Source organism: Talpa occidentalis, unplaced genomic scaffold, assembly GCF_014898055.3.
Source record: "Talpa occidentalis isolate TD23 unplaced genomic scaffold, MPIMG_talOcc4v2.1, whole genome shotgun sequence".
NCBI classification, from domain to species: domain Eukaryota; kingdom Metazoa; phylum Chordata; class Mammalia; order Eulipotyphla; family Talpidae; genus Talpa; species Talpa occidentalis.
In genome coordinates this window covers 14,157,391-14,170,614 of record NW_026555331.1, presented here as the reverse complement: position 1 = coordinate 14,170,614, position 13,224 = coordinate 14,157,391, and the positions used below count along the sequence as shown (strand labels likewise).

The 13,224-nt window shown below is 43.5% G+C and overlaps 1 protein-coding gene across 1 annotated transcript in view; it reads right to left on the bottom strand.

The window, feature by feature from the left end:
- Nucleotides 1–12,391, bottom strand: part of TMEM65 (transmembrane protein 65) — a 35,606-nt gene extending 23,215 nt beyond the window's left edge. The window contains exon 1 of the mRNA XM_037501988.1: nt 12,091–12,391. Coding sequence (XP_037357885.1) covers nt 12,091–12,391 — 301 coding nt within the window. The remainder of the gene's footprint in view (nt 1–12,090) is intronic.
- Between the last annotated feature and the right edge of the window lie 833 nt (nt 12,392–13,224).

The window sequence follows — 13,224 nt, the reverse complement described above, 5'->3', positions numbered from 1 at the left end:
AAAATGTAGTTATTAACATTTGTGCAAAGCAGGGACTTCCTGTGCTAACAAAAAAAAAATTATAATGAAATGTGGGTAAACCCAGAAAAAAAATCATGGCATCAGAATTTGATATACATTACTTTCGCTACAAATATCAACTAAGGAAAATAAAACAAGGATTCTTTCCCTTAAAGAAGTTAAATGTTTTGGGCCTCCCTGATGGCACAAGGGGATAAGACGCAACCTAAGAGGCTGTCCACAGCTACCGCAGCACAAGTTCGTTACCGGCATGGCGCATTAGACCTCTCCTGACTCGCCCGCTGCTCCCCTCAGCAGCGTATTTCAGTCAATCTGCCTGTTCTGTTTCCCACTCTGTCTCTGGTGAATCCTCTCCCTCCCCACACCTCTGGCCTGTACCCTAGTTCTTGTATGCATAAATAAATAAATCTTCAAAAAAAAAGAGAAGTTAAATGTTTTCCAATTAACTCACTTGAACTTAGTACCATCCAGGTTTAGCAGAAGAATTTATACCTGTAATAAAGCAGTTTTCAAAAATAAAGGAATTTTATCATTAATCACACAGGGAGACATTTTTTAAAACACTTACACATTCAGAGATGAAAAATAAAGTTCTGCAAGGTTAAAAGAAAAAAATCTTGTAGAAATTAGTTCCTGATCTCAATTATATCTGACCGCACAAGAGCTGATTAGAGAACAAAAAAGTATAATTTAACATCACCAAAAAAATAGAAATCATGGTTCAACAGACAGAATGAAAGAGAAAATAACATCATTTCTGTGATATTCCTGCTAAAGATGCAAACTGGAATCTAACCATGAGGAAAGAGACAAAACCAAATTGAAGTACATCGTACAAAATAACTGTTCTGTAATCCTCCAGGGCCCCACAGTAGTGAAAGCCAAGGAAAAGACTGCTGAACTACTATTGCAAGTGGAACAAAATTAAAGATACATTACAACGAAATGCAACATGATTTTGGATTGGCCCTTTCTGCTATAAAAGACCACTATTAGGACAACTGGTAGAACTTGAATGGCGTCAAAGTATTACATGATAGAAATCTATCCTGGTTATATTTTGGTTATACAGGGCAATGCAGGAACACTGCGGAAGTACTCCAATTGTAACGGACACTGGTTTGCACAGTTTAATCCTCAGCTGCCAGAAGTTCTGCCAGGAGACAACCCTCAGCAGTCATTTGGGGCGCTGCCTCAGCTAAGGAATGCTGCCTCACCCAAGGTTCTGAGTCCTGCCCAGGGAAGTCTACATCCAGTAGCTCATTTTCACAGAGGCCCAAGGTCTCTCTCACCCAGCTCAGGACAATGCTACAGGGTCATCTTATCTCTAGAACTCTCCTCATGATCAGGTGAGGCTTCCATTAAGAAGCCTCACCCTACTTCTACCTCTGTTTAAATCCTCTTCCCCCTACCCCTTCTTAAGGTAAGGATTCTAACAGCACTCCCCAAAAAACTTCTCTCATGCTAATATTTGTCTCAAACTTCCCAAGGAACTAACCTGTAACAGGGAACAGCATCATGTCAGCAACTTACTCTCAAAATTACTAGGGGAAGAAAAGAAGCTTATTCACTCTATTTGAAATTGATCTATAAATATGAGGTTGATACAAAATTTACAAATACAAAGCAGGTTGGAAAAGCACAGGAAGAATAGAAAACAGAAAAGTGTAAGAGAAAAAAAGCATGACTGGGGCATGGTTCACTGAAGAAATGAGACAAGCCAATAAACAGTATATTCTAGGTAATAATGGGAAAGAAAACATGACTAACAAAAAGAAATACACCCATTACACAGAATTTATTACTCAAAGTGAACCTTGTATAGCTATAAAGTCAGTGTTAATAATTTACAATTTTTGGTGGTGGGAAGTCTATGGGGACTACAACTGAGAAAAGAAAGCAAACATTGTACAAAAATGAGCAATGATGTAAAAAATATATAAATTATTTAATAAAAATAATTTATATTTTTTTTCTGTCTTTAAGATGCTCCTCTGAGCAGGAAAAAAAATGCTAGAATAATATTTTTTAAACCATAAGCTCTCTCTCACACACAAACATAAAATTCTGCCAGCTCACAAAATGTGCCCTATCTTACATTATCACTCTCACATCTGTTTGCCTATTTCCTTTCACAATTCAAGCCTCTCCAAGTTTATCTATGTGACCTCAACTCTTTACCACCTTAAAAACAAAAGAAAACTTTCTTTAACCTTGCTATTGAAAATAGGTCCCTGGACCTGCAACACTGGATCACTGGGAATGCATTAAAAATCAATACTCCTAAGCCCCACCTCAAACCTACTGAAACAGAATCTACTTTACAGCAAGATTCCCAGAAAAATGTATATGATCATTAAACGTGGTGAAGCAGGGTTTGAGTTTCCACTCCAAGGTGTAGAGGGTTACTAAGAGATTGTTCCCACCCTTACAATGGTACAGCCAGAGCAAACTTAATTCATGACTTATTTTGAACCCATAAGAGAACTCCAGTGATGGCACAAACAGCTGGCCCTAAATCAAGAGAGAGGCAGGCACCTATAAAGACAGAGGGGCAAGAGCAGTTGCTTACTTGGGATAGAGGAAAATACTGAGTTGAAGCAACACATTGGGGACTAGGGGCTTCAGTCACCTTTATTTGTAACCATTATGAATCACTACATAGACTTTCAATAGAAACAAAGTTCCAATGGGCGAGGTAAAATTCACATTAAATATACAACAATTAAATATAAACTTAAAATGCAAACAATGAGAATAAGAAGGGAACTGCAAACAATGAGAATAAGAAGGGAAGAAAAAAGCAAGGGTTGGCTGGACACTGCAAAGGTATTAGGGTACATATATATTCTGTAAGTGCAGCTCTTTTTGCAGGTTCTTCCACTAGAAATCCCAACAGACACAAAAAAGAGAAGAGCGAGCTCGAAGCAGTGTCCACCGTGGCGCAGACCTGGGGAAAAGCAGTCATGCAGGAAATTCTACCTGGGTCCTTTCCTCAATCTCTCCTGAGTCAAAAGCCTTCATCTGTGAGGAGGAGGATGAAGAGTCTGTCCTAAGGCAGGCAGAGTGGGCCAAACAATCCTGGGTGGGCCCAGGATTATCCCAGTTTTAGCACTGAAAAGTTCAGCATCCCAGAAAAAAATGTTCTCTCTAGCGCCTAGATATTGTGATTTGAAAAATGGAGTTTCAAACTGTCTTCTTGATTTCTATGAAAATTGTAATGCAACTGCAGAAAAACGAAAACAAAAGATGTTTGATAACATGTCCAAATACAAATAAGTTTTTGCTCATTTAGCGTATATTTGGCAGAGTGCAAATATAAATTTTGCAAATTCTATTTAGTCTATTTTGTATATAAGCTTACCAAAGAATATGATTCTTACCTCCTAAATGGTTTCTATCTTTCTATACAGTGCTGTTACAAAGGGATGTGATCTGCTTACCTAGGATACTGACATTCATGATAAAATTTCTGGTCACAGGCAGATTGACTGAAATACACTGCTAAGGGGGGCAGTGGGCAAGTCAAGGGAGGTCTGCTACACCATGTGGGTAGCTCCCTGCCCGGGGATTGAACTTGTGCTGCGGTAGCTGTGGATAGCTTGATAGTCCTGCATCTTAACACCCTTGCGTCATTAGGATGTCCCCTGATCTCAATTTATTTTATTTTTTTAAAGATTCATTCATTTATGCATACAAGAGCTGGGGTACAGGCCAGAAGTGGGGGGGGAGGTTGAGAGGATTCACCAGAGACAGAGTGGGGAGCAGAACAGGAAGACTGACTGAACTACACTGCTGAGGGGAGCAGCGGGCAAGACAGGAGATGTCTGCTGAGCCATGTGGGTAGCTCCTGGCTGGGGACTGAACTTGTGTGCAGTGGCTGCGGATAGCTTCATAGGTTGCATCTTCACCCCTGTGCCACCAGGGAGGCCCAGGAAGTAAATCTTTTAAATAAAATATCACACACTAGAATGGTGAGGAATTAACCTGAAAGTCTCTAAAATTTTACTTAAAGGTTTTGTAACTCATTTTAGTTCCCAGTCAAAACAACATAAATGTTACATAATTTAGGTTCCACAGAGCTAGAAAGTGGAAGATAAGGCCCTAACATTTAAGGTTAACATTTAATGATTTCATAGGATTTTTTTTGAGACTTACTATATATTTTAAAACATGCTACAAAGCTGGTAGAGCCCTAGAGATCACATAATTAAAACCACAAAGTTCTACTTATGAGGCAACAAGCCCTTAGTATATGGGCTTGTCAAAATCTTTACTAAAACTCAATCCTATCAGTCCAGTGTTCTTTCCATTATGTATAATGAACTGATATAACTGAGATATATTTAAAATACACAGACACACACAGTCATATTTCATATCATGGAAAACAATTACTTTCCTTTGTATTTCATACTACATAACATCCAAATTTTTCAATGAGTTACAAATAGGTAAATAAGTACATGAGAGAGTAAATTATGGCCCTTGGGCCAAATCTATTTTTATACAGCCAGGGAGTAAAGAATGGTTTTATATTATTAAATATTTGGGAAAACCACCCTGAATCCATATTATCAAGCACTGACCATAACTGAAACAAGCTGAAGCCTCGATGATATTTCTTAATACACTCAACCTAAAGCAGCATAGTTCTTATATGCAAAATACACATGAGTGGTTAATCAAAGCAACTGTCTAAATACTTTATGTACTTCCTTTACTGTTAAAAGTTAAAACAAAAAGCAAAATCTTCATTCTCACACAAATATAAAGTAGCTATATTTTCATAGCTCAAACCCCAATTCAAACTTCAATGCAAGCTCCATATTTCAAAATCCATTTAACTATGCAATTGAGGAGTTAACCATCATTTGGAAGGCACTAATCTGTAACATATTATATGCTAAAACAGTATTTTTACCTAGCGGAATTCTACAAATACCTTCTAATCAATCATTATGCTCATTTAAAATCACAGGCTCATAAATTGATACCGGTACTTACAAGTACCAGTATCAAAAGATATTTTTAAAAATGAAATTCATAAAATCTCATTACAGATCAGCATTAACAAAGATTTTGACAAGGAAACACTAATATTGAAAGGTTATCTCCTGAAAAGAACTTCAACTTTTTCATTAGAAGATCTATATTCAAAAAAAATAAATAAATAAATAAAAAATAATTGTACTCAGGTACTGTATTTTTAATTTTGTCAATTAAAAAATGTGGAAATTTGTTTTGAACTCATATAAATGTTACACAGGATCCTCAAATTTGCCTCTTGGCCTATAAAGCCTAAGATATTTACTGCCTGGCCTTTACAAAAAGTTTGATCACCCCTGCTCTATAAAGAAGTCAAATTCATTTTTTTTAACTTTTAAGAGACTAATACTTAAATTAACACTATGTATTATTTTTACTTATTCTCCAGTCAACCCACTCAAATATTTCCCATCACCCAACAGATCTTCTCAAGGCTGAGAAGATCTTTGAGAACAAATTCTATCTTAATTGCCCTCTCAGCAACAAACATCATAGCAGATAATTTCCTCTTTCTTGATTTTTTTTCTTAATGTTGGCTTCAAAACTCTGGTTTTTATCCTATTTCACTGGATGATCCTCCTCAGTCTCCAATGCTGGCTCCTACTCTTCTGACTTGAAACTTTGGGGCTTAGCAATCTAAATTGTGGGCCTTTTTTTCTCTCTCTATCCGGAGCAAAAGTTGGCAAACATTTTCTGTGAAGGGTGAGATTCTAAATATTTCATGCTCTGGGGCCATCTGGTCTCTGTCATAACTACTCAACTCTGACATTCTAGCATATGAACAGGCACAGGCAATACATAAATGAATAAGTATGGCTCTACTGCAATAAAACTTTATTTATAAACACAGGCAGCAAGCTGGATTTGCCTGTGACCCATAGTTACCCCACTCCTGACTAGACTCTCACCTCTTCTCTGTTCTTTCCCATGACGAAAGCACCTATAAACAACTGTGGACACCCACATGTAAATGTCAGCCTATGAGTGCCATATCTATTCGCATAAACACAAACGTACTTGACATCTCCATTCACATTCACAAAGGTATCTTAAAGTTGTTATGTCCAAAATTAACACTTAAATTTTCATTCCCCTAGCTATTCTTTACCCAGTCTTCTCCCTTTTGGTTAATGGCTCCATCTTTCATCAATCACTGTAGTGAGAAACCTGAGTAATCACTATTTCCTTTCCCTTAATCACTTGCCCTTTCTAACCAACCTTCATTATGCATCAATTCACTCTCCAAATATATCTCAAATTCATTTCCATTGCCACTTAGGTTAAGGCATCCCCAGCCTGCACTACTGCAACAGATTCCAAAGTGGTCTCCAGCTTATATATTTGCACCCTACAATTTGTTTTTTAACAGCAGCTAAAGTGCTCTTTGAACACCATTATTTTACTCTCATGCTTAAACTTTCAAATAGGCTCCATATGGTTTTCCTGACTAATCTGGCTTCTGCCTACCTGCCCATTTCATTTCAACCTTCCCTTTGTTTAGTAAGATCCACTCACTATTTACCTTGTCAATTCCTACAGTATACCAAGTCCCTTCCTAACTCAGAGTTTTGATACTGCTTTTCCTGCTCAGAATGATCTTTCTGCAGCTACCTGAATGACTTGGCTTCCACTCAATCTTTCACTTTCCACTAAACTATTACCTACACAAAGGCACCTACCTAGCCCTCTTGGAACAATTTCTCTGGTAGTCTTGACCAATCATCTAAGTATTACAACCTGAGATTGTCATGCTGGTGGGGTCATGTTCATATATGCTGGTCAACAGTTCCAGGTGAGCCCAGCCTTCTAGCTATCTTCACCAAGGTCCCGGCATGTGAGTAAAGTCATACTTGGACCCTAAGACTAGCCCATCTGTCAGGTGAAGTTTACAGAGTGACCACCACACATCTCATGTGAAACAGCAAACCATCCAGTCATGCCCTGCCTGTATTCCTGATCCACAAAATCATGAGATGTAATAGTTCTTCTAAATTGCATGTAACTCTGGAATCAAGTTACATGTAAGTGATGATTAAGGATTGTTAGATAGCAGATATCCATTTTATACTGTGTGCAACCTGTTTTTGCCTGTTTAATTCCTAGTAACAGGAAACTCCAATATACCAGTAACTATTCAGAATTAAGGGTCTCCCTGGTGGCGCAAGGGGTTAAGCACCGCACTATGAACCAATCCGCAGCCTCTGCAGCACGAGTTCGATGCCCAGCCAGCCAGGGAGCTACCCACATGGCGTAGCAGACCTCTTCTGTCTCACCCGCTACTCCCCTCAACCGTGTATTTCAGTCAGTCTGCCTGTTTTATTCCCCACTCTGTCTCCTGTGAATCCTCTCCACCCCCACCCCCACACACACACACTTCTGGCCTGTACCACAGCTCTTGCATGCATAAATAAATCTTAAAAAAAAAAAAAAAAGAATTAAGCTTGTGGGAATACACTGCTATAATTAGGTTCCTTCCATTCTGGCTGATTCATAGATTTTAGCAAAGTTTCTTTTAAATTACCTAGATCCAAGATACAGAGGCTCTCAACTTACTAGATATCTCTCATTCCTCCTGCCTCAATTCACACTTCCATCTCCTCATCCTGGTTCTTTCCCTCTTGCTGGGTCCAGCTGGGGCTTCACTTCCTTATTTCTCTTTCACTATTTCAACCAAGGTACTAAAATGTCTTTATTCACTTATCTTAATTTGGAGTATGAAATGTCTTTCTTGACTCTTATTTTCTTTAAGCAAAAGTCAATACTATCTCTAACTCACCCCAAAGTCTAACAGCTTCACACACTTGTGATGTTCTCACATTAATTCTGAACAACGGGCTAAGAAAAAGGGGGATTTTGAACTCTTAAGAGTTCAAAAAAATCTTATTTGTTTTTTTTGTTTTTTTTTTTTTAAAGATTTTTATTTATACAAGAACCAGGGTACAGGCCAGATGTATAGAAGGGTGAGAGGATTCACCAGAGACAGAGTGGGGAGCAGAACAGGCAGACTGACAAAATACACTGCTGAGGGGAGCAGCGGGCGAGACAGGAGGTCTGCTCGCCATGTGGGTTGCTTCGAGACCAGCGGGGATCGAACTAGCACTGTAGAGGCCGCAAACAGCTTCAGAGCGCTGCGCTCAACCGCCTGCACCACCAGGGAGGCCCAAAAAATCTTATTTGTTTTTAAGGATTCCAGATATCCACTTTACTACCAGCTTTTTAATTTTCTGGCTTTTCATTTTGCTAAGGCCCTTTACAATATATGGCAAGTTCTCAAAACAAAACTTCTCATCTAACCTCAAATTATCACAAAAGGTGGGGAGTTGCAAGATTAAAGTTGAGAATTATGTGGTGTATCTATTTGTATATAGATAAATGGTAAAAAAAAAAAAAAGTATACAATTACCACTTATACACAGAAACCAGGAAAAAATATTAATACAAGCTTAAGATCTTAGGATCTAGGGCCTCCCCGCTGGCGCAGCAGTTGAGCGCTGGGTTGCAAAGCTGCCCGCAGCCTCTGCAGCGCTGGTTCCATCCCTGGCTGCTAGGCGAGGGTCCCACATGGCGCGCAGACCTCTCCTGCCGCCCGCTGCTCCCCTCAGCAGTGTACTTCATCGGTCTGCCTGCTCTATTCCCAGCTCTGGCTCTGGTGAATTCTCTCACCCTCCAGCACTTCTGACTATACCCAGTGCTTGTATAAATAAATAAATACATAATAAATCTTTTAAAAAAAAAAATCTTAAGATCTAATGATAGAAAAGCTGCTCTGTTCACCTCAGTGCATCTCTTACAGGTAAACATAAAAAGAATCTCATGTTTAAAATACCTAAAATACAGATTTAACAAAAATATTCCATAAGAAGCTCCTTCTCTCAAATTATATCTCTCTCTGTAACTTAACATGCCAGCTCTTGTCTTACTGTAATTCTCTGATAAAGACTAGTTACAACACCTGAAGTAAGTGTGGAAGGCAGACTCCAAGACAGTCCCAGTGATATCTACTTCCTGATATTCGCACCCTGTATAGTTCTCTCCCACAATTACCTGGGCAAAGAGATGACTATCTCTTCTAAGATTGGGTTAGACAAGACAGTCATTTCCAGCTTGGGCTGGCTCGCTCTCTCATTAGTAACTCTGGAGGACACCACCTGCCATGACTTCAGGACACTTAGGCAACCCTGTAGTGGTGTCCACATGGCAAGAAATTGAGATTTCCATGCAACAGCCATGTGAGTGAGCCTTCTTGGAAATGGATCCTCCCTCCAGTCCAGACTTCAGATGATGCAACATCAACTTCATTATAAGTCCATGAGAAACAAAACATCCCATTAAGCTTCTTTAGGAGTCCACACTCAGGAACTGTGAAACAATATGTGTCTGTCTTAAGCATTTTGAGGTCAGATGTTATACAGCAAAAGGGTAACATATGAGGACCGCCCATCCTTCATGAACCAAATTGCTGTATTTTAAAAGGTTTTTTAAATTATTATATATTGAAATACTAATTGCAAGGTTTGGAAGAAAGATTTGTTTTTAAAATCTTGTTTAAAACTGAAAGGCAAAAGCGGTAATGCCAACTCGCCAGTATCCACAGAACACAGACTGATTGTGGAAGAAGAGTGATCTGGTTGAGCAGATAAATTGAGAGAGGAATTTATCAACTTTTGTTAAATTGGGGAGAATTCAATTTACTTTTAATTTAAAAATCACAGTATCCTATCTTAACTCGGATATACTGCAAAGCCTCCCATATCTATTACAAATTGATTCTAAAGCTTTATCTTTTCATAGACTGTATCACAAACCTATTCATAAACACATAAGGCAGATAAGGACAATTATACAAAATTCCAGCAGTAGCCTCCATTGCCACATGGAAGTATGAATGAACCTTTTTTTATAATGCTTCCACTCCAAGTGCAAACATTTCAGTAGATCATACAAGCATCCTTTCCAAAGACACACAGACCTTCCCATAATAAGAAATAGGCCTTTTAACAGAATTTACTCCATAAGAAAGTGCACTTAGGACAAACACATTCAGTACTTATGTCGGGTATTTCAATACATTCAAAAAGCAATAATAAAAGAAAAACATGGGCGTGTTTCACCGATTGGGGAAAATGCTGATTTCAGTAATGGAATGAGCTGTATGCATTTTCAATATAGTAAAATTCATTTTATTGTAAATGATTAATGAATAAGGTAATTTACTAGTGATGATTCCAGTTATCTCTATAGCTGCTATATATACATAAAACAATAAGGAACACTAAAAATTAAAGCAACAGTACCAATAAGTGTCATTTCAGTCAAAGGGCAATATTTTAGCCATTAACATTAGCAAAATTAGCTAATTTAAATTCTGAAATTCTTTAGCTTGTGAACAGGAGATAAACATTTATTTGGCCACTGCAATTTTCCACATCTTTACCTGTCTTCCTAAAGATACCAATTTAAATTACTAAATTCTCTCTCATATAACTTACAGAACTGTTAAGTTCAATTCAGACTAACTGATCTCCACTGACTGAAGTTTCTAAGTCCTTCCCAGAATATTGAAAGCGATGTTAAACTAAAAACATTATCTTCACTGGAAAATGTATCGTGCCCCTGCAATACTGCTGACATGTGCTAAAACAAGGTATGAAGTAAAATTCATCCAGCTGTACTGGCTTTACAAAAATGCCACTATTTTATAATAGGATCCTCCTAATAACAATGTTACTGCAGAATTTTCAAGAAATGACTTCGAGAAAAGACCAAATGTATGTTCAAATAGTCTTACCAATGGAGGAAGAGACCAGAAATTACTGCTCCAGCAGATGACGTCTATACTCTTCTACAGGGAGCATATGCATCAGAAGTGAGTATTCTTAAACCACACAAAGCCTACACACATAGCTTACACATGTGCCAGTATGTGACTCTGATGTCACAGCATGATCACATATTTAATAACTGAACTGATGGCTGTGTCACATTCGCCCTGTAAAGGCACTGCGGGTAGACAATGCCTGGAATCATCCAACTCTATAAACTGGTCCTTAATTTCCTGAACCGGAGGGAGGGAGGTGAAGGAGTTAAAAGGCACAACTAGGTCTGTGCAGCAGCGGCAGAGAGAAGTTATGCTTTTATGAGGTAGATAAGTTATCCTGCTATCGCCAGGCACAGTCCAAAATAACACTTTCATGAGCCATCAATCATGGCAAATCAAATGCCATGTTCCAGATCAGTGTGCTGGAGACCTGGGAGTCCATGAGATACTTACACACCGACCAACTCTGCGGGTGGGGAGTCAACTTAAAAAAAAGGAAGAAAGCAAGAAAGAAGGAAGGAAGAAAGAAAAGAAAAAACTTTCAAACACATCAAGAATCGTGAAACGGTAACCACGCATCCTGCCCGGACGGCCTTTCTTAAATGGAACGATGTCCTAAGACTGACTGCGCGGCTTGCTGCTCTCATCCTTCTGACTTTCTAAACTTTCAGCTTTTCGCCTGGACTCACCTTCCGACCTACCGGCTCGCTGCACCGGTTTTAAAAATACCCGGTTTTAACATGTCGCTTAAAAATAGCTCGGCTTTCGCCAAGTTCCCAGTAACTTTGAGCCGAAGTCTGCTTTTCATTGTGGAGCCACAGATTTCCCAGAAAGAAAGGAGGGGGAAAAAAACAACAAAAAACCCCACATTCCTGCCGGCTTCATCTTTCCAGCCCTGGGCAGCGGGAACCGGGGGCGCCGGCCCGGGGCGCCCCGTCCATCCCGGGACGAGGATGCAACTGGCCGCGCGCGCCGACCCGGGCCGCGGCACCTCCGAGCAGGCGGCAACCTCGGACTTTGGGGAACCCGAACCCCGTCCTCGCCCGGGGACCAGCCAGGAAAGTTGCGCCCCGGCCCGGGACGGCGGCGCCCCCGAGGCGGCCCGTCCCGCGCCCGGCCGGCCGGGGCTGGGGGGCAGCGGGCCGGGCCCGCGGGTGGGCGGCGGGGGCCGGGGGGGGGCCCGCCCCGCCCGCGCCCCTCACCTTGGGCGATGGCGATGGACTCGAAGCGGTGCAGCTCCTTGAGCAGGCAGCTGCGCTCGGAGGAGTGCAGGCTGTAGATGAAGTCGCGCGCGCCCTGCGCCGTGTTCAGCGCCTCCATGGGCTCCTTCTTGGGGTGCGTGCCCAGCCCCCGGGCGCCGGCGGGGCGGCCCCCCGCGGCCGCGAGCGCGCGCAGCCCCCGGCCGCAGCCGCACCAGGGCGGGCGGGGCGCGGCGGCGGCGGCCGGGCCGGGCCTCAGGCCGCGCGCGGGCCGGCCCCGCAGCAGCGGCAGCAGCCGGGACATGGCGGCGGCGGCGGCGGCGGGCTCCGCAGGCGGCGGGCGGCGGGCGCGGCGCTTCTCAGCCCGACCCCGCCCCGAGGTCCTGCGGCCGGGCAGCCGCGGCGCCGGGCACCATGCACCCCGGCCGCGCGGCCGTCGCCCGCCCCTCCCTCCTCAGCGGCGGCCGCGACGGGGAAACTTTCTCGGCGGCGCGGCCGGAGCCCGGGCGGCGGCGGCTGAGGAGCGGGCGGGCGGGCGGGCGAGGGCGAGTGTCCGTCAGGCGGCCCCGCCGGGGGGATGAGTCAGCCGCGCGCCGCCCTCCGCCGGCGCCGCCCTCCTCGGGCGCCGCTTTCCCACCCGCTCGGCCCCGGGCCCTGGAAGCCGCTCCCGCGCCTCAGAGCGGCCGCGGTCTCCGGCCGCCGCCGGGCCGCGCCTCCCCTAGCGGCCGTCGAGGGGGTAACAGGGCGGGGCGGGCGGGGCCGCGCAGGCGCAGTGGGCGGGCGGGCGGCCGCGCCTCCCCTCGGCCGGGAGCGCGCCCCGCGCGCCGCCGCCGCCCGCGCGCGAAGGTGGAGGCGGGAGGGCGCGCGCCTCGCCCCCCGGCCGCCGCCGCCCGCGAAGCCCGCGCGGCCTGCAGGGAGCGAGGGTGCTGGGCCGCGCGCCTGGCCGGCTCGTGCAGCTGGCGCGCGGCCCGTCCCAGCCCCGCTCCTAAATCTAGGACTCCGCGGGCGATGCTCCCGCGGGCGCCCCCGAGCCACAGCTCTGCAGCCCGGAGCCTCGCGGGGTCACTGCGCCCCGCGCCGGCCTTGGGGTACCGTAGCTCCCAGGCCGCGCCCTTTGCCAGATCACCACCCACCAGA